Genomic DNA, 27,589 nt, shown 5'->3' with positions numbered 1-27,589 from the left:
AAGACAGTGTAGGAAAAATTACAGTAAAACAGAGAAGTAACAGTCATGCTCAAAATATATATACCTTAATCCCTTTTTGGGTAGTGTATTTCTGTCAAGGTGCATGCTGTTAAAACAAAAAAAATCCCTAAGGACATATAGAAATATGACTGTTCAGAATTACAGATTTAAAGGTCCAGATACGGGTGCAAAACAGAAGGTCAGTTAACGTTTTTAATGTATCTTTCACAATAAATCCCTGACTCGTGGGAGGGGACAATAGAACATGTACTGTCACCATTTATTTTCCAAATAGACAAGCTCTGAGCTGGGTCAATAGTAATTTGGAGACTGCCCAAGTCATAAAGAAGTCCTTCCCTATCACTTCCATCCTTCTTACAGCTTCACCCCACAATCTGTGCAAGAATCATATGGTCACAGTATGAATCTTTATTTTTCACAGTTTCCTACGATGCACCAACAGTTTTTCAAAAGAAATGAAGGTTGTGGCACCTGCTAGGAGACAGCATGGCCTTGCCAGAAGCCAAATGACAGCTCAGCTTGAAGAAATACGTGCCAAACATACAGACCTTTGGCTTTCTGTTGCTATGGGCTCACATAGCTAAGTCATGTTGTGGACAATGAAGAGTGGCACTGCGACAACGCTATTCCATATTCATGCATAGAAATCGCAGGGTGGCTGGTTATCAGAGATCTATGGCTGGCATTTTCCTAATTCAATCTCCATCACCATTACAGAGCTGTCTGCAAGGGCACTCACTATCCTTCCTTCAAACAGAGTGCAGTTTGGGCATTTCCTCAAAAAGACTTAGAAGATCAGTCCCTGACTAGCGTGGGCTGAACTTGAGCTTGTTATCATCAATTAAATGTGGCAATGCTTTTTCCCTTAAGAGCACAATGTAGTCTCACCGTATGGATTAAATTACGAAATGGCTTTAAGAAGGCTTCTGTATTATATATCACAATCACACCTCTGAGAGCAATGCTAACTTAGGACCATACTTCCTATCTAAGAAGACTCTCTGTTACTAAAGGTCAGTTCCTGTTGCATCAGGGATGCTGGGTACTTTCATCTCACTACCTTTATCAAAGTAGGTAAAGGCAGTAAAATACTGTTGGAGTTACCATTATGGTCAGTCTGATGGCAGTAAACCACCTTCAGTTTAAGGAACACTTACAAACAATTTTCATAGTTAATCAGGGCCTCACTTGCATGGGGAGTCAGCAAATTGAAGGAACTTAGCAGGATGTCAGTACTGGCCTAGTGGTCCAGGTGACAATAGCTCTGACAGAGAGAAGACTTAATTTTCAGCATTTTGCTCCTGAAGTAACTAACAGGAATGAATAATAACTGGTAGGAAGAGAACATCATTATGAATGTATGATTCCTGTATTTTTTAGTTCTCTACAAACAAGAATGAGACCTTGATTTCCTTTATGTATCTTTATGCATCTCTAAATCTCAAAACAAATAAACATGATCATAAGATGAACAGCTCCCACAAAGATTTCAAATACGTTAAAAAAGATTATATTTTCTAATATTTCTTTAGTTTGAAGTCCTATATATTTAACAATAATCTATATCACATTATCTAAAGACAAGGGAGTCAGTCATTCCTCCTTTAAATCAATCCAAAGTTGTGTATTTAAACAAGCCATGTACACAGGTAAGAGTACCATAGCGTTCTGCTGAAAAACTTTTGAATTCACATGCCCAAATGAAATTGAGGTGAATATTCCTAAACATAAGTATGGAATTACTGCAATTGCATAAGAGTGAATGTATAAAACATTCATTTTCCTTTTTAAGATACTAAAATTTACAAAGGCGATCCTAGATTTTAGTTAGTTACATGAAAATATTAACCAGGGTACTATGTAATTATTTTTTCAAACCCATAAGTGGACATATGTTTTTAGTATCTGAAAACACTGTCTCCCCAAAAAGCTGGGTATGTTACTGGTACAGAAACTAAACTTCTTGTAAATGGAACTGAACTGCAATATCCAGTGATCCCCTTTGAAGACAACTCCAGTCTCAACCGAGTGCCCTAAATACCTTTAAAGATATGAACAAAAAGTCCTTCCTTTCCCAGAAGAAGCATTGCATTCATAGAAATCTGTTTCTGGCTCAAAAGAAATAGGAGCCACACACCACTATTAAATGAGGCTGAGAATTTGCCACTCTTCCTGATGTCTTTCTTTGCCATGTCAATTGCCAAAATTACTCTTGCAGAAATATACCTGTACCTGTAGGCTGAAATGATTGATCCCACCATCTATCCATTCCCTTCATTTATTTTGCACTGCTGCACCCATCTGCAAGTTCTCTTGGGAGAATCCCCAGGGAGTCTTACAGTTTTTGGTTCCTTCTCCTTGGTGTTGACTTCAATTTGGGAAAGGCAGACAATGGCCATAATGAAATATCTTTGGGCTGTATTTAACTGTTGCAGAGCAGCTATGGAATAAAATAAATTATTGCAAGCCAAGGAACGCTGAGGGCAATCTAGGATAGCCAAGCTGATATGGGACTTACAAATGAGTTTACATGACTGGCTGAGCACACCAGAAAATCTGATACATGATGGACTGTTTCACACCTTTAAAATCACAAAACCATCAACTCAGCTGATAAGTCATAACAATTGAAATCTTCAAGTGCTTAAATGGGTATCAATGCACATTCATGGTTCTCAGAACTGAACCATGTTCTAATGAAGTAAACCAAAACAAATCAATCATGTAATTAGAAAATACTTCCAATTCTGCTAATCTTGAAATGCAGCCATTTTTGCTGATGCAAAATTGCACTGTAAATTCCTTTATTTCTGCACTTTTTGTGCATCTGTTGCTGTCACTAAGACCAACCAGGAAAAAAAGGCAAATCTGTAATATTCAACAGCAATTAAGTATTAAACTAATTACTAGTGATGACGACTACCCATCGAAAATTTTATCAATTAAACCAGTGTTATTTCACCAATTAACTCCAGTTGAGAATTTTATTTTAGAGTACACAGAACTATTCAGTTTATTTTAAACACTCTAAATTGATCTAAGCTGAAATGCAAGTGCCCTTCCAGACTGTGAGTTACACTGCAATAACAAAAGTAGACTTATCTAAATAAAAGCTGCTAGTGCAAAACTGGAAAAGGCCCTGAGGGAGATGCAAATTTTGCTGGAAAAGAATCTCTTTTTTTCAGTATTTACTGAATATATTTTCTGTTTATTACAGTAGAAAAATCTTTGTGGAATAACATAAAAATTGGCTGGAAGAGACTCTGATGCTGTATCCTGAAGGGCTGTGGGCAGTGCCCCCAGAAGGTCTGAGACCTGCCAGGTGTGCGTGAGCACATGTGGCGGAGACCTTGCAGACTTACTGCTTCTATGGCTAGTGGCTATCTTCTTGAAGGTGGCCAAGGGCTACTACCCTTAGCAAGATACCCATGCCTTGAGATTTTCATCTAATTTTCTGTGTTCTTTCAAAAAAGTAGTATGGGATAACTACTTTATAAGTCTTACAAGGGGTTGGAACTAGATGATCTATATTAAAGGTCCCTTCCAACCCATGCCATTCTATGATTATATGATTCCATGATACATCAGATTATAGATCACTGGGACAATGCTTTATCCTCCAGAAATGGCATTACAACTCCTCAGACACCCTTTCATCATTCTCTATTTTGTATTTGTGAAAATATATTGTGCTTTGTTATATCCCTTCAATCTAACAAACAATTGCTCACTATTCAGATAACTCTTTTTCAACCTGGCCAAGCACCTTACTTTATTCCCTTATTTGTTTATGAGAATGTCATTTGAAACAACACATGAAAATTTACTAAGTTTCAGATTTCTTACTGTAGTTACCAATTCCTATCCTTTAATCACAAAGCCCAGAATTATTTAAAAGGATGGTAATGACAGACCCCATGCTATCTGTTTTAACATCCTCTTTCCAAGGACATAAAGTCAAAGAGGCCTTGCCTCCATCCCACCCTTCCTCATCATTCCCCTTACTCAGTACATGCCCTTTAAAACCTCTTCTTCATTCCTAGAAACTGCAGGGCCAATTCAGACTCTGTCTGAAGCAGGGAACTGAAAAGTTCATCAAACTACTGAACTGGAGATGTCCCTCAGTAATATTTAACCTTTTCATTCACTTTTAGCATGCATGCCATTAGTGATGCTTAGCTATCAAACTATGATCAGTAATTCAAGAAAGCAAAAAATAAATTTATTTGTATATTTTTTATTAGTTCTCTCTTCCACCTTTCCCTATACTTTCTGTGCAGAGAATGTATGTGGCTTGCTAGATCTGTCACCTTTTACTTTGGTCTTCCTGATCTTGTCCCTACGTTATGTTAGTATATCTCACTGTGCAGACTGCTCATTCAGTCTTGTGCAAGCTCTAGAGTGACCAAAGGATCGCTCTATGACTCTAGGATATAACCTGGGTTCCCCCACAATGGCTTACAAAGGAAAAACCATACAATACTTTGCCAAATATATCTGCCACTAGCATTGCAAAATAATGCTTTTGTTTTGAGAAAATACTTTCCAGCATGGAGGTTTTGCTTTATAAAACATCTCAGAAATCACACATCACTTGTAAAATATCTTTTAGAAAAATAAAACTGCAAAAACCCTATGGGGGCTATAATTCCAGAATGGACACCCTTTTCTCAAGGTGCATTTGCTAAGTTTGAGGCCAGATCAGTATGATAAATGTTTCTCTCTTGACATAACCATGATTTCCCCATACGGACAAATCTGAATCTTAAAATATTGCCAAAGGCAAAGTATTTGGAACCACTGAAATTAAGTCACTGAACAAATACATACGGGATTAGAAGCAGAGGTTGCTCAGGAACTTATGCCAAACCATTAACATTTCAAATGTGCTGTTTAACATCCCCTGCATAAATATGATCTTTAGCATAAATTCACCACTCTTCCACATCATCTTATTAACCTCACCATCCATATACACAGTCATAAAAATCAGTGAAAGGTTTTCTGATCTAAATATTGATAATTAATGTTCTGAGAAATATTTGGTTGATGGCATACAAAGCAAATTGCTATTAGAAAAATTAAAGGCACAGTGCAAGTCACGAAATCACTCATGTATCAGTGTACTATTAACTGCAAGATTACATTGCTATATACATATATAGTACTGTAACGATGTTAGTTAGAGGTGTGATTTGAGCTGATACAGTAATACTTATAAAGGCAAAATAAGAGAATGAAATGTGTGGAGAGTTTCCATCTAGATTTGACCAAAAGTCATCTAGTTTTTTTTTGTTTGTTTGTTTTTGTTGTTGTTGTTGTTGTTTGTTGTTGTTTGTTTGTTTTTCCACGCTGCTTCACTGAAAGTGAAATCTTTCCATTGGAAAGTCTTGGTATTGAATAATCTCTGGTTTAATACAAAGGAGAAAAGCTCTCAACAGTCTGTTTTTCGAATGTACACAAAATTTTTTTTCTTTCTTTTAAATAATTGTGCATTTTCCAAACAACTAGTTTTACCCTTAAAATGTTTTAGATATTTCTGACTCACTATAATTTTCTTTTTTGAATCAGATGCTGCATACATATTGAGAACATTGAATTTTCAATACTCATGTGAGATAAGAATTTCATTATCAAATCTTGGAAATTTTCACGGGATGTGAAAACTACTGACTGCCTACCAACACTTCTTTTGTCTCCTTTACAAAATTTGAGTCAATGTTCCACAAAAAAAAAGTTAAATTATAAAAAAGAAATTTTCTCTCAGGGTGGCTACACCACTTTGTGTTATAACTTAAGTGGTAAAGCAGAAGTCTTTCACAGAGCAAACAGGGGAAAACCCTTTCTTGTTTTTGTCCATCTGTTCCAGATGACACTCCTGTTTTCTAAACAACATTCCTGCAAGGGAAACTGTATTTTAATGTCTGTGTAATGATTATCAGGTAAGAAAAATTGGTCAGGACTGGATACTTTAATGTGTGGTCATCTGAAAGCAGGGACCCTCCAGCTCTGCCCCTGCACTGTACTTGTGGGAAGAAAACTGGTGGGGTCCCACATGTGGTGCAGGTTTGTTAGCTTGGGGGCAGTGAGACAGCTGTGGAGCTTCTGAATGCTGGGAGGGAAGGCAGAACTGGCATGCAGGACTCACTGTGTGGCCCTTTAGATAGATATGCCTTTAGTTAGACAATGTTCCCTTTTCTCTGGTTCTTCTCCAGAACAAGGGAACAATAACAAAAGAAACCAAACAACTCAAGATAGAAAAAAGTGCTTGTAAAACCTCAAAAGGTGGTTGATTCCACATCCAATGCCTGCAGTAGCTTTGAGCTTTCTTTCCTTCCTTTGATCCTTCTCTACATATAGGACTAGACTGCTAGTTAAACAGCGTCCCTTTAGGAAAATGGATGCAGGCTTCATTTTTTTGGCTCCTGTCCTTTTGCCTCTCACTGGTTTTGTGGTCACTGTATCTATAGGCAAGCTCACCTTTCCGAAAGAGTAGATCTGACGCTTCCCGTCCTCATGAGCAGGCTCTGAACCTCCTGAGTGCTTGTTGTCAGTCCAGAGAGAGAGCCATGATGGCTAAGAGGAAGGTCAATAGACTCGGAACTGGTGTGCAGGCTAGTCATGGACTGGTAACTTGGTGTGTCCTTACTGCCCGCTGAAGAGCTGCTCAGGTTTGCAGCCCACACAAGAGCACCTGATGTGAAAGAGTGCACTGAGGCGGGACTGGAAGCCAAGGAGTGACTTAAGCTTACAACATCTGCATTTAAGTCCGAAGGTTTACTGAAGAGGGGGCTGCTGCTACCACTTTGCCCACCTGCACTGCCCATGCTGCCTGTGCCCGAGGACGGCGATTCCAGGCTGCCTTGCCGTGCCAAGGTGGTACTAGGGCTGGGCATTGCCGATGTGGGTTTCACACCTTCAGTACTGGGTGCAGAGGCAGCTTTACCACTTGCCTTGGCACCAAACAACCTAAATGTAAAACAAATAGCTTTAGAGAAACTGATAGCCACATTAAACATTCATGGCGTAACATCCTAAGAGCCGAACGACACATTTTAATTACTGCTACTAAAACCATGCCTACCTAGTTGTTCAACGGCATCTCAAAATTAAATTCACTTAACCATATTATAATAATCAGGGTTTGTTTCATTAGCAACAGCTATTATTTACTCCTATTCAGATGTACTCTTTGCACATGCAGACCCTCCCAGAGAGAGGGAAAATAAGCACATTTTTGTCTTATTACTGCATGAACAGATTACACTTTCACCCAAATTCAGGAATTTAACATTCCCACAGTCATTAGGCTTTTAAACCTCTTGCTTCTCAAATCTGCTAAAATGACTGCAACAAACACTTGCAAAATCCTTCAAAGTTTAACTAACATCTGAGTATTTCTGTAAAATTTTCCTTTGTTGCTCTTGTGCAGAGTTCCTCGTGTGGTCCCTTCAGACAGAATAAACTGCACCAGAGCTAAACATGCCCCATTTGTTTCCAAGGGCAGTCCTGGCAGAGGTGTATTTCACATAATTGCTCCCAGTAATTATACAGAAGAAATTGTCCACAGCGACGATGAAAAAGTCCCCCAATACTCTAAAACTGTTGAAATAAAGGCCATGTGATGATTCAATGTCTTACTGAAAATGTATTAAGCTTTAGTTAAAGTGCAGCTCATAAATTAATGAGAAATAAATGCAAAGCTTATCGTGATGTGAAAAATGCATGGCTAATAATGTAAGAATCTGTTTTACTTATTACCGAGCCCACAAAACTAAGCTGCATCTCCTTCAGCAGCTGGAGATGCTGTTTCGGTAACTAGCCACCAGAAGGCAGACTTGGCTTTTTTTTTTTTTTTTTTTTCAGCAATGGAACTGCTTCACCCAAAAGTGCATGCTGATTTTCACATCCCAAAACATTACAGTAGGGCATTTCCAACTGAAATTTAGTTTTGATTAATGCTTTTGAAGAAAGACATGAGAAAGCTGCTTGGAAAATGAAACTCTTCCAGCTGGAGCTGCTGACAATGTACAAGAAAATACTTCATTAACCTACAGAGCTCATCAGTTCTCTGAACAGGCTACACCACCTGTTCAAGTGACAGAACGTGCCTTAACAAGGTGTCCTATTTATGGATATATCAGAATATTGAGAAAGAACTTCTCATGTGCTTGAACAGTCATTAAGAACTTATTTTAGCTTTCAAACTATCATCATGAGAATGTACTTAAATTGGTCAAAGCTCAAGCAATAGCCACGGCCAAAGCTCAAGCTATAGCCATGTCATGTCTGGAGAGGTCTTTAGGCCTAAACAAATAATTGTGTTGTGGGAAGGAGTATTACCCTTTTTGCCTCTTTCTGTATTTGGTTCTCTGCTTATGGGAAAATATACTCCAAAAATCTTTTTTGCCCACTAGATACTTGTTTGACACATCAAAAATCTCTCCTTTATCTACAGCAACACAAGGAATTCATAGAAAAGCGCATACCTTCGAAATGTGGGTGATGCAATATCTGGGTATTTGGATCCTGGCTGCCTAAGTCCCGGTGTGCCAGAGGCGCTTGCTGAAGTTGGGCTGGATTTTGGGGAACTTGACAGTGAGACACTCTCAGAATCAGACACGGCCACTTTTTCCTTCTCCTTATCCGTCTGATTGATGGTGACAGGACTGGACCGCCCGGACCCAATCTTGCTTGGCTCTCGCAGTTTGGTGGCAGCGGCGCCCGCAGACTTGCTGCTGACATTGGAGTCGATGCTGCTGGTGCTGGAGCGGTGCCCACCTCTGCCTGGGATCCCAGTGCCGCTGGACTTAGATGGGCGAGGCAGGCTTCGATACTGCAGCGTTGTCTTCGAGTTCACATGCAGAACGCCATCGTCCTGGTTCTGAGAACCGTCTAAGCTCGTCTTCCGTCCCGCGTTGGACTTGCCACCGATGGCTGAGGATTTGGGCATCTTCCCCAGAGTTGCCGATCCACTTGTGATAGTCGCTCCACTTGCAGTGATTATGGTAGAAGATCCCATCCCAGACTTCTTGAACCCGAAGGACCCAGTAACAGTTGATCGCCCAATACCAGAGGGAGGCTTCTTTCCTTCGTCACCACTGCTCTTCCCTGCATCTGATGGAGAGCGCTGAATGGAGGCTCCTTTCAGAGGAGTTTTCACTTTTTCTGAAGCTTTTGCATCGTCTGTTTTTCCTAAGTAAAAGTATATTTGAAAAGGTCACTTGTGTTTGAAGCTGAAATATCTCCAAATCTAATTTTAATGCTATGTGATTACAATTTCAAAATGAAAAAGTAAACAGAAATATCATCTTAAAAAAGCAGATCCATTTAGGACTTTTTCAGTTCCCAATAAGCAGTCAGGATCAGGCATAATACTTCTAAGTAAGCTTTCAAGTATTAAACTCTGAAGCCCTCCTGAATATTTCCATATTTTATACATAGCAAGAAAGTGTGGATGTACAAAACACTCCAGGACGGACCATAAAAAATCTGATTTTCTGCTGTTTTGGTTTTCTTCTTCTATTAATGGTATTTTATATGTAAGAAATACTATTTGAAAGTAAAACACGACATGTAATTAACATTTCCTGAAGAATGACATTAATTATGAATGTAGAAATCAGTGGTACTTACTGAGTTCTTTGGTTTTCATCAATTACTTTTTTAGCTTATCACTAAATTTGTTCTTTTGTTAGCTACAAAAATTATCAGAGACATTATGTTGTCATGGTACAAATCTTCTTGATCTATAATGATATCAATTATATGAGTTAAAAGTTTTTGTCCTATCCTTAATGTCTTTTCAAGAGCCTCAGGAGAGGCTCTCCCAAACTGCCTACATGCCATATATTCCTACATAAAATTGTTGTGACATTCAGAAAGGTTTGAATAAGATACTCTTCTATCTCAAAAAAAAAAAGAAGTGGCAGACAAAAATGCCATTTCTGTTCTTGTCTGATTTATCTTTAAGTATTTACTGTACACTCTTAATTAGCCACAAATATTAGGCATAACAAAAACATCAACTCATATTTAATTCAAGTGATTACAGAGTTTTTGGAGGTAGGTGGCCTGACTTTTCTTAATGAACTAAACTTTAACAAGGAGCAACAATTACAAGTCAGAAATAAATCCACTCGCATATTTGTGCAGTGCACATTTTATGCCACACAAAGACACACCAGGACACTGATCAGGCACTTGCACTGCAAACACACAGGCTACTAGTACATACTCAAGAAATAAGAGCCTCTATTCTGTGTTGCATAGTAGCAAGTTCAATTGGATCTTCCACAAAACAGAAGACCTGGGAAATTTATCTTGGCACGTGGCTACCTTGGTAGGATCTCTTTTTTTAGTTGCTATTATGAGGGTGTCACTGCTGCAACCACATGAGCACTGACAGCTGCAATGATCCTGAGTGTCCATACAAGATCAGAGGCTGACTAATAGCAGTTCCAAATTGCTAAGAAACAAAAGTGGCTCACAATAAGTTCATTCTGAGAAGTTCCTTATTAGTACAACTGAGGGTTAATACACACTCATTAAATGTTTCATCGGGACATGTCAAAAGAGCTAGAAAATGTCCTACAAAGGATTGATAGTGCTTTAGTAAAATGATAAATTAGAAGGTACTAATTGATGGCTTCCACCAACTTTGGATTTTTTTGCTGCAAAAGTAGATTACAAAAGCAGCTGTTATTCCTTAGAAGCTTTTCAGAAGATAAGAAGTCAACTAGAATAGAAGGAATTTTGTAAAATGAATAGTTTTAGAATTTTTATTTCTTAAAAATAGACTAGAAGATACCTACAATACATATAATGTGGCAATTTAGGTTTAGTTCAGAAACACTAAATTTGAGTCCCCTGGTTTGACCTTTAGAGGTTAAAACTTTTAAACTCAATTTTTAACCTCTTGTGATTTCTACAAATATGTTCAGTATAGGTTTATTTTTTCTAGAGAATAATGACAGGGCAGAAATGAGTCCAAATATTTTTTTAAAGAATTCCCTGGTAGATGTTGTGTACTGATACGATAATAAAACAAAATGTAATCACAGCTTATCTATACATGTTTGATTAATAACTTATTAGTCTGCAACGTAGCACACAATCTTGGCTTAGAATCAGTTGTGAGAATAACACAGTTTTTGATGTCTGCCACTCACTTATAACATCCATTAACTATTTTCAAGCCTTTAAAAAATCTTTATTGCTTATAAGTGAAGTAAAAGTATAAAGCTTAATTCTTAATGCAGGAAACTGAACTACAAAAATCTCCTACCTGGGGTCTTGAGAGCACTGGTCCCTGCTTTGTGCCTGGACTGAGTGGCTCCCACTTGTGTAGTCATGCCTCTCCTCCAGGATCCTGTCTGTGAGAGGGGTGCTTTCTGTCCCCCCTTCTCTGACTCTTCAGACAGCCCCGAGGGAAGGCCTTTCCACTTGCCACTGCTGTCTATGTTGCTGTCAAAATCTTCCTCTGGTTTCTTCAGCTCTTCAGTGCTGCCCCAAGTTTCGCTGTCTGTAACTGAACGCTTCTCCAAGTCTGTCTTCAGCTACAAGAAATTAGTACGGAAAACAGTCAGTTTCAGCACCTTCAGAACTTGCTGATTTAAGTCCCAGGAAGAGAGAAGAATAAGCTTGTTGCATTTGAACTGAGGGACATGGAAAACTCTTGTCTAAAATGTCTCCTATTTTGGGAAAGACGTTTTCCTCTTTATACTCTTATTTTCAGAAGAATTCAACTCTTCCCTTCATAGGCGAGCTGGTATGAAGTAAAACATAATTTACTCTCATCATCAGCTGTAACACCTTATTTATTATCATCTGCCTATGAATTTCACAGAAGAATTACTGTGCTGTGGGGTTTCAATAAAGCCTGACTGGGATGATCCCTAAAGATACTGCTAACCTCATTGTAGGCTGCTTTCTTGTTTTTATTTGCCTGCTGAAATCTTCTGCTAACCAAGTTAGAACCATTGCTCCAGCAGCACTGATTATGCTATGCCATGAGTGACAAAGCATAACATCTCTACTAACATTATCAGTGCTGCAGATGATGGCTTTTCTCCACATTTTCCTCCACTAAGCTTAATCATTTTGATCAAGAAAGTTGCTCTAGGTGCATCAGCCAGAAGAACAGCTTTTGCAAGCAGTACCCCACCAGGAGGGAAGGTAATCAGCTGGGCTCATGCTTGCTCAGAAACTCAGACCCACGTGGAAGATCCCAGGAGACCTAACAGTGCTGTGGCAGTTGCCTCCCCACAGCCCCAGGTGAAAGCAGCATGCTTCAGGGAGCAGCCCAAAATGCAGGCACCATATCGGCTTTGGAAGTGGCCTAAATAGAAATGCCAGGGACTGATCCTACCTCTGGTGTTGAGACTCACCATCTCTGTGCTGACAGGTTGTGTGTTGTCACCTTTCCTCCTCCGTTTTCCCAAAGCCTCCCTACCTCAGTCTCAAGCCTCATTGGCACATCACCATCCCAGCAGCCTGTTCTCTTTCCTCCTTCATCTTTACATTTAGTCTACCTACACCTCTAACAATAAAACCAGTGCGTTAGTCAGGTATCACTACTTATTGTGTGACGGCACTGTCCCTATACAGGCACCCTAAGCAGTCCTACAAACTGGATGGTGATCAGAGGAGAGCTATTTATTAGTCTGTGTTACCACAGCTCCTTCACAGAGACACCTCTGTTGTTGTTTCCTAGACACTGCTGTCATAAGAAGGATTAATACTGATTAGATAATCAGCGTAATCAGTAATTGTTTATACATTTTTTCATTCAAAGCGTAGAAAACACAAAGGCAGTCAGCACTCTCAAAATTTCATATCTGTTTTGGAGAGGCTTACACAGATTTGGGGTAAGGACTGTTAGGAAAAAAAGCCTAAACAAAACTTCTACACAAATATTACAGGGTCCTTCAGATCAGAGTTTGTCTTGGTGCTATTTTCAAACGTGTAATGTTCCCAGAATTTTTCTCATAACTGAGCAGTTATGAACACATAGCTATACATTTTTTGAAGCAAACTGCACCATTTCCAAGGAGTGACAAAAACAACGCTTTTTAAAAGCCTTTTTTTCACTATTACTGGACCCCAACAGCAACGTTAATCCTGTTTTAGTATGTAAAGAACAACAAAATACACAATGTAAACCTCAGGTTATAGCCAGCCTGCATTGCTACAATCACGAGAAGATGGCAAAAGGGACCTCTGTGTTGCAAGATTATGTCCTGCACCTGGAGAACAGCTGGCAAAATCCTTAAATACTGTGCTTATCTCAGCTTCTGGCTCAGATTGCAGCCAGTCTGGAATACTCAGTTCTCTGATTAATCTGCTTGATGTGAAAACTAATAAAAGTCTGTTCATAGCTTTCATGACATAATGCAATGTTGGCAGAAAAGCAGTGTTTGAAAACATGCTGCTTTTATGTTTATCAAAGAACAAAATGCAGCTAGTATAACGAGTATTTAGAAGATGAGTTCACTCAAGCAGAAAACCCAGAAAGAGTTAAATGGTCAGTCTGAGATTTCTCAGTGATGATGATGATAGTGCAGTGGAACAAGGAAGCCAGGACCCAGCTGGCTGTTACTGCTGGTATGAAAAGAGAGAAGCAAATCTCCAGTTAGCAACCATGGGAGGACCTGACTGAATGGGAAAGCAATGGTAAAAACTAAAGAATGCTGGCATCTGCGTGACTACCATCTCATGACTACAGAAGCAGCCTGAAACTCATTTCAGAGCTTCTATTGCAGATTAAGACCATCTCCATTCCCAGACTTCTCCATTGTCTGTGGGGAAATAAAAAATGTGTTCTCATACTGACACAGTCCACCACAGTCCACATCTACAAAATGGTTCTCTCAACTCCAGGCACTGGCTGCCTGCAAAAGTCTCTGGAATTCAGGGTGTCAGTCTTGGCTCCTGGATTTTTGACATGAAATCACTAGAGGCAAAAACTTTTCTCCTATGCTGAGTTTTCAGTCTCGAGGTTCCTTGTTTATAAACAGAAGATGCCATACTGTTCTACCAGGACTAACTCTTCCCTTTTTTCTTGATTTTTCATGAACCAAGTCCTGTAAGCAGCCCACATCACCTTTTTTATCACTTGAAAATTTAAGGTTAGCTAGGAAGAAATAGAAGGGTGTCTGGCACAAAAACTTTTCATTATCTATCTATCTGTCCATTCACCCATCCACCCACATATGTACATACTTACTTACATACACAAATATATGTATCATATATAAAGCTTTATATAAGGTTATATAAAGATTTCTCAGAACTCTGTTTTGACACTACATACTGCCAGCTTTCACAGCGTTGTGCAAAACTTGGATAAAAGGATCAGTGTTTGTGATTTAAAAGGAAAAAAAGAGTAATTTTGAATCAAAAGTGACAGAGACCAACAAATCATGGGCAGCATTTCACCTGCAACAGGGAACCAAATAATTAAAATTTAAGAGATAGTTAAACATTTAATGTTTCCTTTGTGGGGCTATGGAAAATATGATTGGACAAGACTTCAGGAGATGTGTTGGTCCATAACTCTACCCAAAATACAAACTAACATCCAGAGACAGGACCTGAGCTGGTAAAATATAAATATTTCATTTTTTTTGGAGGCATTGTTACAAAGGCTTTTTTGTTTGTTTTTTAATACTGCATACCTGAGTGGTGTGGCAAGAAATAGCAATGGAAAACTACTTACCTGAGCATGAGCATTCTTTCTTGAAGAGGCAGTTATATTGGAGTAAGAGCTGACAGATGAGGTGGTGTTCAAATCATCCGTGCTGAGGTTGTCCAGAGTGTCACTGAGGCCACTACTAACTGAGCTGCTGTCATCCCAGCTGCAGTGAAAGAAGTACATCTACTTACATACTATACCAATAGGAAGAAAGCATCTCAAAATCAACGGACAGCATTACTTATTTTTCAACAGGTTTACCAGAAAATTTTCACTTTTGTTTCGTAATGTACAGTGCATATTAGTTTTCAGACCTTAAAATTAATTTTTCACTCACTGACAAATGGTTTCTTGTTCAATTAATAAACAAACAGTTGCCTTTGAAAAAATTAACGTCAGGTCTAAGCAAGCAAGGTAAGCCATTAAAACAGGTTGTTTCACACTTCACTGTGAACACATTCAGTACACTGGCAGGGAAACCCATTAAACCTACCTGGTATTGCTAGCTAAATCATTATTAATAACTTGGAGAACACCTGATGGATTTCCAGGCTACAGAAAAATAGAAGGAGCATCTCTTTCGCAGCCTAATCAACTGTCAGTAGGAAGCCAGTATTTCCAAAAGTTTTATTTTCTTATCTTAAGCCTTTGTCTCATGGGAGCAATGCCATCATAATAGGATTCCCTGACAATACAGTCACCAGAGTTGACAGAGAACATGTTATACATCTCTCAAGAAACACAGGCTGTCAACTCCTGTTTTGGGAGATTGAGGCAGAGAATGTGAATGAGTAAAAAGCTATTCTTACAGAATTGTCATCTATCTACTTTCACAAAAGATTTGTTTTCCCACTGAAGGGAGGTGGATTAGTATTTCTCAGACCCTTCTCCACACAACTGTTTCTCCATGCTATTACACTATCACCACCATGGCTCTTAACTTATTGCTGTATCCAACATTATAGCTATATACTTCCAATTCTGCCACATTTTCAATTGCTAATCTTGCTTTGGGTTATCCCCAGTCCAGGGTTTTTAAAAAATCCACTTTGTGGATTTTTTCTCTCTCTGATAGTTTTAGACATCCAAAAGTTAGGTATCTCATTTGATCTATCTGCCTTGGCACCCTTTCTAACTAAGAAGCCTCCAAAAGGAGGCAACTTATCCTGTTATAAAATATATCATAGATTTGCAGGATGAAGGTACATTTTATACCTCTTTCTCCCTCCTGGAGTAGAAGGTTGATTAAGCCTATTACAGACACGTAACCTTTGCAGAAACAAAGTTAGGTGACATGTTTAGGTATAATGTTAAAGTTCAAAAAACAAGAAAGGGTACATCTTCTTCTGCTGCAGCCTATGTCACATTCTGCCTTTTAGGTCAGATTCTGTAATTCACACCCAGATTCTAATATTTAGCCCTAGAGTCTAGTTACATCTGAGTACTATTGCTACTAGTCATTCAGAGAATGCAAGGAAAATACCAATAAATTCTGTTTTGCAAGCTTCGATTAACTATTTCACATAAGTGTTTAGAAGGTCCTAGCAGCAGTGACAACGAATTGTGTGACAACAGAATGTGACAACAGAATGATGCACCAGAAAGTTCAGTGCACAAGTCGTGTATCATAGCAACTGCAGCAAGCATTATCTTCATTTTGTGAAAGGTAGAAAATCGCATTAGTAAGCTACCTCGGTGACAAGGTAAATGTATTTTGGAGGGCAAGAGTTTATTACAGTACTGTGCTTTCACTGTTAAGTACAATGACAATAAATAAATTCATCTTCTGCAACATTACCAGGCAATATACATACAAGTTATTTTAAAATATGATTTCATATCTAAGCCATTATATTATAGATTGTCCACATTAACCTTAGAGCCCTCTCTGAAGCACTAGACATTTATAGTGTCTGTATTTTTCAGTGTCTATGAGATATGGAATTTCACTGATGCTAAATGCCATTACTAAAAAGTTATGCATCACATAAGAACATAACATGTATAACTACTAAAATCAAGAACCTTAAATTTGAATAAAAATATAAATATTTCAACATGTGATGTGTTTTTTGCAACAATGATATCACCTCATCACTTTTAAAAGTAAACAGTCATAAGATAGATTCAAAGTATTGAGCGCTTGCACAAGCAACATGAATTTCTGAGTATGACAGTCACACTAATAATACTTGACCATCAGTTTCTCGAGTCTATAGTAAGGCCCTGGGGATAAAGATCAACATTTAATTCAATTTGCTTATGTCTTCTCATTATTTTATTCTATTTAATTTTTTACTGCTTCATTTTATGCTCATTTTTCTCAGTAAGAAGATTCAGGTTTTCTGAATTTGGAAATAGTCCACATCTGATTCACAAAATATTAACACATCATTTTCTCTCAACAGCTGAAGTTGTCAGGCAAAAATGACTATGATTTTATGCTCATTCTGTATGGCTTCTCTGTAGTGTTTCACACTCATCACACCTCACTCACCAGGGGATTATTAGTAGGTTCTGGGAACACTCATGACCATCCTGTAAGATACATACAAGATTACTTTGACACTTCCACTATTGACCTTTCAGAGTCATCACTATATTTGTCTGGAATTTTTTTCTCTGACAGGAGGTGCTCAAGATGTTTGCTAAATGTGAACCATAGCATCATAGAATCATTAAGGATGGAAAAGACCACCAAGATCATCTAGTCCATCCATTGTTGAACCCTTACCAACGTGTCCACTAAACCACGTCTCTAGATGCCATATTTGCACTGTTACTGAACGCTTCCAGGGATGGTGAGTCCACTACTTCCCTGGGCAGCCTGGGCAGAGTGGTGCATCACCACTCTTTTGGAAAAGAAATCGTTCCTAACACCTAACCTGAACCTCCCTTGGCTCAAGTTTCAGGCAGTTGTAGAGAGCACTAAGGTTTCCCTTGAGCCTTCTCTTCTCCAGACTAAACAATCCTAGTTCCCTCAACCACTCCCAACAAGACCTATGCTCCAGACCCTCCACAGCTTCACTGCCCTTATCCAGACATACTTCAGGGCCTTAATGTCTTTCTAATAATGAGGGGGCTTTCATACTCAAAATTTTCTACTAACATTCAGAATATCTGAAGCAACAGGATTACCAAAATCTTCTTTCCTATAGGTCATTTTTCTAAGCAGAAATTGATTCCTTCTTGACACGCTTTTTTTTTTTTTGTAAGATCTTTCTGAAAATATATAGTAAAAAAATGGTAACTCTGGCAAAGCAGACCATATAATGAAGTAATGAAGAACGTTGTCCTGTGTTTATTTTACTGCATTGTCCAGAGTTGTTTTAACTTGATCAGGCAGCTTAATCTCTTCTGTTTTAGCACACAGTGCTTCTGCCTTTTGAGCTCCCTTTACTTGTGTCTAGAAAGTATAGCTGCCATCAAATGAGTTAATATAATTTCTGGATAATGAAGATGCTGCATTTAAAATTTGGAACATTTCTTGATGATTCATATTCATTTCTCCTTTAAACTGGAAAAAATATATGACAAAGAAATCCAGTAAAATTTTATGCTCATTACCGCCACATTGCAAACCCATTATTGCTAATCTGAAGCAAATTTTCAATGTAACTTCTGCTGTTGTTCCTCCTACCCTTCACCAAAATAATATTGACATTATTCATTGTCAGCCTACCTAAGGGACTTAATATAGATTTTAATATACTGGAAAGGATTTATCTTTCATTTTAACTTAGTCTTTCATTTACTTTTCTCTTTTTCATGCATCCTACACAGTTTATGACAAGTCAGGTTAGCCCTCCTGTTCACTAATGACTCATGTCACAAAAGCACATCTTACCTTTCTGTAACTTTGGCAAAATCTTTATTTTAATATCAGCCTCAGGTTGATTTTATTAGAAGAAAGCTCAGCAAATGCAGCTGTGCTATCTGAGAGACTGAGGCTAAGAAATACATGCCTTATTTTGACAGATTCTGGCAGCCTTTTCTTTAGGAAACCCTTGGATCCCAAGAGGAATAGAACTACCTTGATGTTTCGCAAGTCATAATCCTCATATTAAGGATGTTGATTTTGCCTTTTATGGGAATAATCCTATCAAAACTAGCTAATTTAAAAATTTCTTCCAAGTCACACTTTGCTGGGCACAGACTTTTTAGTTTTTCACTGAACTAATGGCCCAAAGTCTCTATCCAGACATGTGGCAGCTCAGCTGAGCTCACCTCAATCTGCTGTGGTCTGGGTTTCAAAACACCAAACCGAGAGCAAGTCAGCAAGCCAGTTCACATTGTGAATAAATGTAACAGTTTCTAATAACACAACCACATACTGGTATTTGTTCTCTAGGAACACTTCATTAATTTAGTACTCATAAGATGTATGCTCTAGGGATGAACCTGAATTTTGCATTAAAGCATGCTGTTTCTTGTCATTATTTTGTGAAGTTGAAAGACTTCCGTAGCAGAAGGGACTATATGAAGCATAATTGAAGACTCCTTGCAACCTGCAGGTTATTAGGTGACTGCTTCAACCAAAGTTTTTAACAAGTTGGAAACAAATAAAGTGTTTCTAATTTTCTTCAGAGCTTAACATCTAACTTGCAAAGATGTAATGCTTGCAAGCATACTCTTTGAAACTACCATGTGCTGCAAGCACAGCTCAAAAATAAGATTACTAGCACCTCGACCTGCTTACTAAGTAAAACAAGTGACCACATGTGATGAGTGACAAGGGATATACAAAATTCCAAACAACTTTGACTGATTTAAAAATGAAAAACCCAACTTCAGATTATATAAAACAAGGACTCTAGATTTCAGGGAAAATAGTTCAAATCACGACTGCTTGCAAATGTATCTGCACAAGAAACATGCATTCAGGTGAAACAAGCAACTGTTTTCCTACTTCTGAGAGTCATTACAACCCCATGTAGTTGTTTTCACACTGATAGCATTTAGTTCTATCAATACTTAATTCTGATAATTATTAAAACACTTCAGACATACAGAGAGTTGAAAAGGAATCTGTGCAGAAGGAACGCCTCTTCAATTTGGGACGTAGAAGAAGCACGCCTAACCATGTGACAGGCACAGAACAGTGGCTTCCCTCCCAATTCCTGGTTAGATTTATGGCCAGCATGTTAGAATCCTTACTCTGAAGCATACCTCATGCTAGTTGAGTTTGCCTGAGATTTTTGCAGTAAGATTTTCAATATGCTTTCTACTCAGAGGATCTGTGGTTTGGGCTTTCTTTGATGCATCAGATGTGCCTATCAGAGTATTTGCACCAGCTAAAGCTCTAAAACTCGTCCTTGTTTCTATCTTGGCTGCTTTCAATCCTAACAATTCTCATGCATTTTCAAGCTAGCAATAATATTTCCACTGGAAAAGACAGTCACTTCTGAACTGGATTTAATTGCAGAAGGTGCCTGTGAATACTACAGAAATCCCAGTTCTCCACAAATTGCTCAAAATTCTTGAAGTAAAATTCTAAATACTCCAGGAGGTCTAGGAATCCACAACTTGCTATCTACACAGTTGGTTAGTTTCCACTATCACCCTTTGTCTCATTTAATTAGTGTGAGGTACTAAGAAGATCTCTCTGTAATAATCCTCTTACTGACCTTTCTGCTGCTTAGCTATTCTGGAAATAGCAAGGTGTCTGAAGTCAAAATACTTAACAGTATGTAGAGCTGAATGAAGATTGTAAGCATATCCCCACAAGTATTCTCTCGAACAGAAAGATAAATTGCACTCAGCTGTGCTCATGTCACTTTTGTGTTTATTTTCCACAAGTATTCAGTTTTCTCTGCTTGAAAAAAAAAATCCAGTTTTAAGTTCACACACTGAAGTATATCAACCAAAGGAGGAATATTTTATATGGAATAAGACACTGTTTTACACAGCAGGTGGACAAGCAGCAGAGTTCCATGGCAAAGGGGCAGTGAAACAAGACAGAAAATACTTCATCATATGCTACATAAAAAAGATCTGCAGAAATATGCAACATTTTCAAGATGTTTTGAGTGACTGCCAAAAGCACAGAAAGCACTTTATTGGGCAAGCAATGAATACTGAAGGTAAATGACAAGAGGAACGTGGAGCTCACAATCCATGTTAGCTCCATGGGTACACAAAACTATTCTTCATTCACAGTACTGGTTTTAGAAAATCAAAGCAGTCTCTAATTGCAGAGAAGACACAATGGACAGCACAACTATAATGATTGTTCCTTCCACCCTTCCTGTTTCTATTTTCAGCATTTTCCTATAAGCCTTTAAACTTGCCAGCTCAATAAAGTTCACCATACTGAAAAGCTGGATCAGGGCCTGGTATTTGTTTCAACAGTGGTGTAATTCATTAATGTTTGAGTGTCTCCAGCCAAAGTGGCCTAAGAAAGTAAATAAAAAAGCTTTTCTCAAGCAGATCATCAGGCTAATGAAGGCAGCAAGACTCCAATTAGTGTGAGAATTCTGGAAAAGTGTGGTTTCTTCAGAACACTCAAGCTTTTGGCACAAGTTGCACAAGTTAGAAATTTAGTCAGATACTAGGAGAAAATTCTTCACTGTGAGGGTGGTGAGGCAGTGGCAAAGCTGCCCAGAGAAGCTGCCTCATCCCTGGAGGCGCTCAGGGCTAGGGTGGATGGAGCCCTGGGCAGCCTGAGCTGCTGGGGGGCAGCCCTGCCCATGGCCAGTGGTTGGAACTTTACAGTGGTGGGCTTTACAGTCGCCTACAATGTAAACCATTCTCTGTGACTCAGGGAATCATAGGTTGACATTTAATTCTCTAAATAGTGTGCAAAGGCAGGTGCATACAACGGTTAAGAAGCAAAGACTGAAAGGATGTGAGTGATATGACTTTAAACCAGATGCCCACAGTAAAAAGATTAAACTTAGTGCATCTTTCTCTACACTACTTGCACAAGTTTGGCCCCGCAAAAGTAAGACAAATCTCATTTATAACCAGTCCATGCTTAAACTAGTCCCACACAATTAAATCCATAAAGCAGGGAACACAGTGCATCAGCCTCCACAACATACTGCACACATGTGCTTTTTTCTTCTCTACCATGTATTAGTAAAATGTATATCAGCATGAAGTCCAGGCTGCTGCCATGAACCATCATCTTCTCTGTATTTCAGCACATTTCAGGAAGACTAAGATTCAGCCTTAAAATAAAGACTACAGCAACTCCCCTAGCTGACTTCTGAGAACATAAATTATCTCTTAGCTCACTAAGAAGGTAATATAAGAAAATAATTGGACTGTTTTACTCAGAGCAACTCCTCAATAGCATGTCAATATATCAGCTGGAGAACTCTCTCCTTCAAAGCTCAGTTCATTGTGAATTAATCCATTTTACATCTTTTACTGGGAGCTCACCTGCTCATTATTCATAAAACAGATACACTGACCCCTTGCACACAAATTCAAGATGGCACAGAGTTCATAAAATCAATACTTTGTTTCAATCCACAGACTCACAAAGCAAAATCCCAGGCCCTGAATCAAACCAGAAGCTGTCCAGGGTTATAAATTTCATTATAGCTATTCTGTCCTCATAGCTAAATGAAAATGTAGTCAGCTGGACTCATACTTCACTGCCTTTTCCTCAGCAAGTTTAATGCATTATCTGTCATACTAAAACAAGGCAACCACTGAAGCATTAATCTTGCATTACTTTAGGGTCACTGATAGAAAATCATGTCATGCACATCTCAAAATGCACTTATTTAGCATATTCTAAGGAAAAATGTTTACAATTAGGAAGAATAGCAATGCATTTATGGATTAGTTTTTGTGTAGCATCACTTTGGGAGGATTTTTGTTTTATATTTGAAAAAAATTATATCCTACTAAAGCATAATTAGAGCAAAATGTATTTTTGCAATGTCAATATGCTTCCATATTTCTTTTTCCACATTTTAAATACGTTCTTCAAGAAATAATTTGGCTTTAGAGCCTGAGGGGGGGAAAAAAAAAAAAAAAAAAAAAGATTTGATAGAAGATTTACATTTCTTGTGATAACCTTCTGTACTTCATTTTTCACATCTTAGAACCTGAACAATTCTTCACCAGAACCCCTCATTGGTTTGCACTTATTTCTGAATATAATGTGTAGTATGACATCAGAGGGACAGTGGAAAGTCTAAATTAGCTCTAAATTCATAACAGAATATTGCTACAATCAGAAGAAGTAACTTACAAAATTGAATTAGGCATTACCTAAATAATACATTTTCAACTTAAAAGAAGTTTGTTGTTTTTTTTTTTTTTTTTTCTTTTTTTTTTTTCCTGTGGAATGTACAGTTCTTTTTTTGCACAAGGAAGATAAACAGCATCTATTTTTAATTACATTTCAAACAGCCTATGGAAAACACGAAAATGTGGGCTGAAGCAAGATGTAAGGAAATAATTCCATCAGAAACTGTTGACAATATCATAACAAACCAAGAGAGAAAAGCTTTTGATGGAATTATCTTCCCACTGCTGGTTGTTATGTTTTTAATACACTGTTTGGATCCAAGAGATGTTTAAATTTTTCAAATGCAGATCAGACAAGTTAATTAACACCAGCTGAATAGACATAAATAAACAAATTACAGAGCCCATGCAATTCTTCAGAAAATACAAAACCAACTTTATTCCTTGCTATCTAGCCTCTTTAAGAAGTACAAATGTCATTCTTCATTCTGTACATGGTCAATTTGCATCCTCCCAAAACTGAGAGACATGAGATCCTGCAAGCATAAAGAAATATCTCTTGGCAACCACATTTGTGTTTAAAGGAAAATCATTTTAAAAACACCCTGAAATAAGCACAGTTTGCCATTCACCTTTGCAAACTGCCAGTCAAATTAGCTGAGGGGGGGAAGGGGTGCTCAGAAAAATCAAAGCTCTTCACTCAACCGTGCCTATACAACACATGAAGAAACCAAACAGATCCTGCTGATAATTGTTCAGAGAACTCTTCCCTATAATTATTTGCCTGATATCAAGGTTTTGATTTATTGGTAACATCCTCTCTGTGCATAGTCTCTTATTGTTAAGAATTTCTATTGCTAGAACTATCTACTCTGTTTTTGCTTACGTACAGGGATTTGTTTTTCCTGCTAATGACTGAATTCAATCTAAAGAAAGAACATACATAACTATGTTAGCAGAATGGTTCTATTCTAATCACGATATTTTTTTCTATAAAACTCCAACACTTAAAACCAACAGTTTTCCACAGTTTTCCTATTGCAGTGAAGCAAGGTTGGGAACTGTTTCTCGCTTTTGACATACTATTGTCACCACTCATAGTTTCCTTACCCTTCTTCTTTCCCCTTTCCTTTTTCCCCTTTCTCCTTTCTCCTTTCCCCTTTCCCCTTCCCTTCCTTCTTCTCTTTTCTCTCTTGGGAAGCCAGGGTGTCCTCCCACATCCCCATTCTTCAAAGTAATTTCTCCCTGCATGTCTGAAGACAGTGATGTTTCGAAAGGTTATTGGTTTGTTGAGTTAAGCAACAGGTTGTGACTGTGGGAAAAGCTGCTAGGTTGATGCCTCAAGGGGCTTTTAACAAAAACCTTCAACGCTGGAACTCTATGAGAGCTTGATCCACATAAATATGTTCAGGTAAGAGGGTAAGCCTATTATTTGAAGTCTAATGTGCTTATTTGCTTATAGTCAGCATCACAACAATATGGCTAACAAACAAGCTGAACACAAAGTTGTTTCTTTTCTTATTTTTATTTGTCGAGGTTCTTGCTTGCACTTGTTGCTCTTCTTGAAGTCTGCTGAGTGAGACCCAGATTACTGCTTTAGTAAAAAGGAGAAAGGGACTTTCTCTTTGTTCTGCATGGCCTGATTTTTAGTGTCATTTAAGTATGGAAAGAAACTGAAATGCTTTGTACACATCTGGCCTTCAGGCCCTTGCTCATTACTTGTCAGCATGGTTTTGATGGTTTTGAAAAGGGGACCCATTTCAGTCTCTATCTCCTAAGCATGTTCAGAAGGAAAAAAATAATGAATGATATCCCATGATCAGCCTGACAGGATTTACTGCTCTAACACACCAGGACCTAACCAACTGCTTAATGAATGTGGTTCTAAACTTTCAGGGATTCCAGGATGATGGGGCTGCACACTGAGTTCAACAGCAAGGGGCAGAAAGAGGTGGTGGGAGAGGACAAGAAGTGATAAAAGTCCTCCGGCTCATCCTCTCCAGGTTGTGCTCGTGTGCTAGAGGAAATGTAGCAGCAGAACAGAGTGAATGGAAGAGACAATGGTGCATGAAAAGCTTTACATACCCACAGGACCATGAGTGCAGGCCCACAGCATCCTACCTGGGACAGTTACCTGCAGGGCCCTGGTGACTGAGCTCCAGCAGCCAGTTCACTTGGCTGCATAGGACAACTCACCTCAGAACGAGTTTTAAACTCTTTGCAAACTGATTATTATATCAGGGTTGCAAATATGAGGGTTATAATTAAGACAGATTTTCAGCGCAACTTATCTTTGTGGTTGTGTGAACTTTTAAATAGGCTTAGTAATACAAAAAGCAAGTTTGCTATTTGTTGTTACCGCCTGAAAAAGCCCAGAAAATTACAGCTTGATAAGTGGGGAAATAAAGTTATCATGAAAAAGAAAACCTAGTAACAAACAAAAATTCCACAAAAACATTGCAGTTCTTCAATGCAGTTATTCCTTGCGAGAAAAAAGAGGAAAAAAACCACAGTAATAGATGAGCAAGAAGCCTGTAGTTCTGCTGGAATCAGAACAAAAAGGAACAGCATCCTCTTCACCTCCTGCTAAGAGAACAAAGAATGAAAATACTCTGTAAAGTTACACAAATAATTAGGATGCAGGAAAGCCATCAAAAGATCAGAAAGATGTGGAAAGATGATGGATTGTGGTGCAGAGACACACCAGCGCTCATATCTTGGATGCACACTGGATGGATGTTACCCACAAAGGTCAGAGCAGAGACTGAGGAATCAAATTGCAGCACTGTCTCCACCCTGGGCACAGAGCAGAGACAAAGGACACTACAGACACCAGCACATGGCCTGCAGCAGTGACCCACTCCCATGCAATGCAGCCCTGGAAAGAACAGTGTGTTTACATCATTCAAGTATTTTGTGTGTTTACTTTTCACCTGTAATTGCCCTGTTCTGTCCATTTAAACCAAATTCAGATAATCCTTGCTCTCTGACAGACCAGATAAAATCACTGGAGACAGGGGAAATGAAAGGGCAGAGGCTACCACAATAATGAGAACAGGCTATGGCAAGATGGGACCACTGATACAAGTTTATCATACAATATTTACTACTACAGCTCTACAAATAACCAATGTGTATAATGTCAACAACTTTTTCCCTAATAAAAATATTAATTTTCAAGTGTAAACCTCAAAATGTACAATTCCAGGAAAAGTACAGGTTTACTGGGATACCTATGTATCACAAAATGTCACAAAATTGTTTTGAATGAATGCATTTAAGGGTGAAGGGATACTTAACCTTATTTTTGGTATTTTCGGTACCCAATCAGGGTCACTGCGCTAATGCATTTTCTTACAAATAAAGGAGATAGGAACAACTAAGAGAGAAGCAACTTTTATGCAAGTATTTAATTTGTAAGAAGTAAAACAAAACTACCCTTTGCAGCAGCACAGAAGAGGTCCTTGCCAAAAACACCACTCTCTTGATTGTATTTCTTCAATCACTGCAAAGGCAAAGCAGATACTACTGCAAAAGTACTGCTTTTTCGTAGTCACAGAGATGATTCTTCATTCACTTTAGTATGTTTTTGAATTCTTCCAAAGAAATAGCAAAACAAAACAGGACGCAGTTAGACCTCTGACTTTCTTCCACTTCTTGCTAACTCACTAGCTTAAGAAAGACACTTGCTCCCTCATCCTTCCATCAAAACTCTGTTCTTCATACGGCAGCTCTCTATGTTCCCATTGCAAGTAACAGCAGTTTGAATGCAAGTAGACTTTTACATGGATCGACCCGATGCAGCCACCAGGAGCATCTCCCACATGCTACAGGAAAGTGCTAAAAACATCACAAGGCTCCTGCTGCTTAAGACAAAAGATACAGATGATGTCTTGGAGCACGCTGAGAGAAATGAGCTGCTTGGCCTCCCCCCTTTTGCTGCAACGCTGCTATTAAAAGCATTCAGAATAGTTGAACATGACAGGCTGCTGGTTCAGGCCTCTGGTCATACTCAACTCTGTCAAATGAGATGGCTTGCACTTGGGAATTTTGAAATCTACAACAGTGTAAAATAAACAAGCCGACTGCGCAGTGCGAGTCCAGCTTGTTGCGTCTTCTTCGCTTTCCACTAACAAAATAGAAGGAGACTAGTAGAAGTCAAGGCATTTCTTTGAAATAAAGAAATAAATAAATCTGACATCCTAGGACTATTTGATTTTCTGTTTAGTATACTTTTACCTTGCCAAGTACTCCGATTCAGGTTTTCTAACACATCTTTCTGGCAGACCTTTGATTGGTTGGGGTTTTTTTTGTTTGTTTGTCGTTATTGCTGTTTTATGATAGAGAAACTTCTAGCAGAGTTTGAAGGAAATCCACACTGTTTTATTTATAGCACTATTTCTGAAACTCATTTCTTTTAAAATCCCCTGCTCAGGAGGACTTGCAAAAAGCATAGATCTCTTGGGGAAGAAACAAAACAAACTGAGATATAAACTGGCTTGACAAAATAAATTTGAAATTGAAAAACATCAACAAGTGACAAGAATGAAATGTATTCCATAAAGCAGTGCATGATTAAATGCTAGAGCCTAGCTAGTGTTTTTAAAGGAATTAGGGATCTGTAGGAATAATGAGAATATTTTTATATTAGAATGAACGTGAAAA

General features: G+C 38.4%; 1 protein-coding gene across 5 annotated transcripts in view; it reads right to left on the bottom strand.

Moving 5' to 3' along the window:
• Window positions 1-27,589, bottom strand: part of NAV3 (neuron navigator 3) — a 253,829-nt gene that overhangs the window by 45,577 nt on the left and 180,663 nt on the right. For 3 of the 5 annotated variants that reach the window (XM_042890140.1, XM_042890142.1, XM_042890145.1), the window contains 5 exons: window positions 14,741-14,879; window positions 11,309-11,579; window positions 8,511-9,216; window positions 6,502-6,990; window positions 65-106 (listed from right to left, as the gene is read on the bottom strand). In XM_042890140.1, the coding sequence (XP_042746074.1) occupies window positions 65-106; window positions 6,502-6,990; window positions 8,511-9,216; window positions 11,309-11,579; window positions 14,741-14,879 (1,647 nt within the window). The remainder of the gene's footprint in view (window positions 1-64; window positions 107-6,501; window positions 6,991-8,510; window positions 9,217-11,308; window positions 11,580-14,740; window positions 14,880-27,589) is intronic. The other 2 variants (XM_042890143.1, XM_042890144.1) reach the window with 2 other exon arrangements.

This window comes from Lagopus leucura, unplaced genomic scaffold (genome assembly GCF_019238085.1).
Source record: "Lagopus leucura isolate 7727_CA_CO unplaced genomic scaffold, USGS_WTPT01 Super-Scaffold_100159, whole genome shotgun sequence".
In the NCBI taxonomy this organism is placed as follows: domain Eukaryota; kingdom Metazoa; phylum Chordata; class Aves; order Galliformes; family Phasianidae; genus Lagopus; species Lagopus leucura.
Note: the sequence above shows the minus strand (reverse complement) of the source record. Positions and strands in the feature narration are given on the sequence as shown.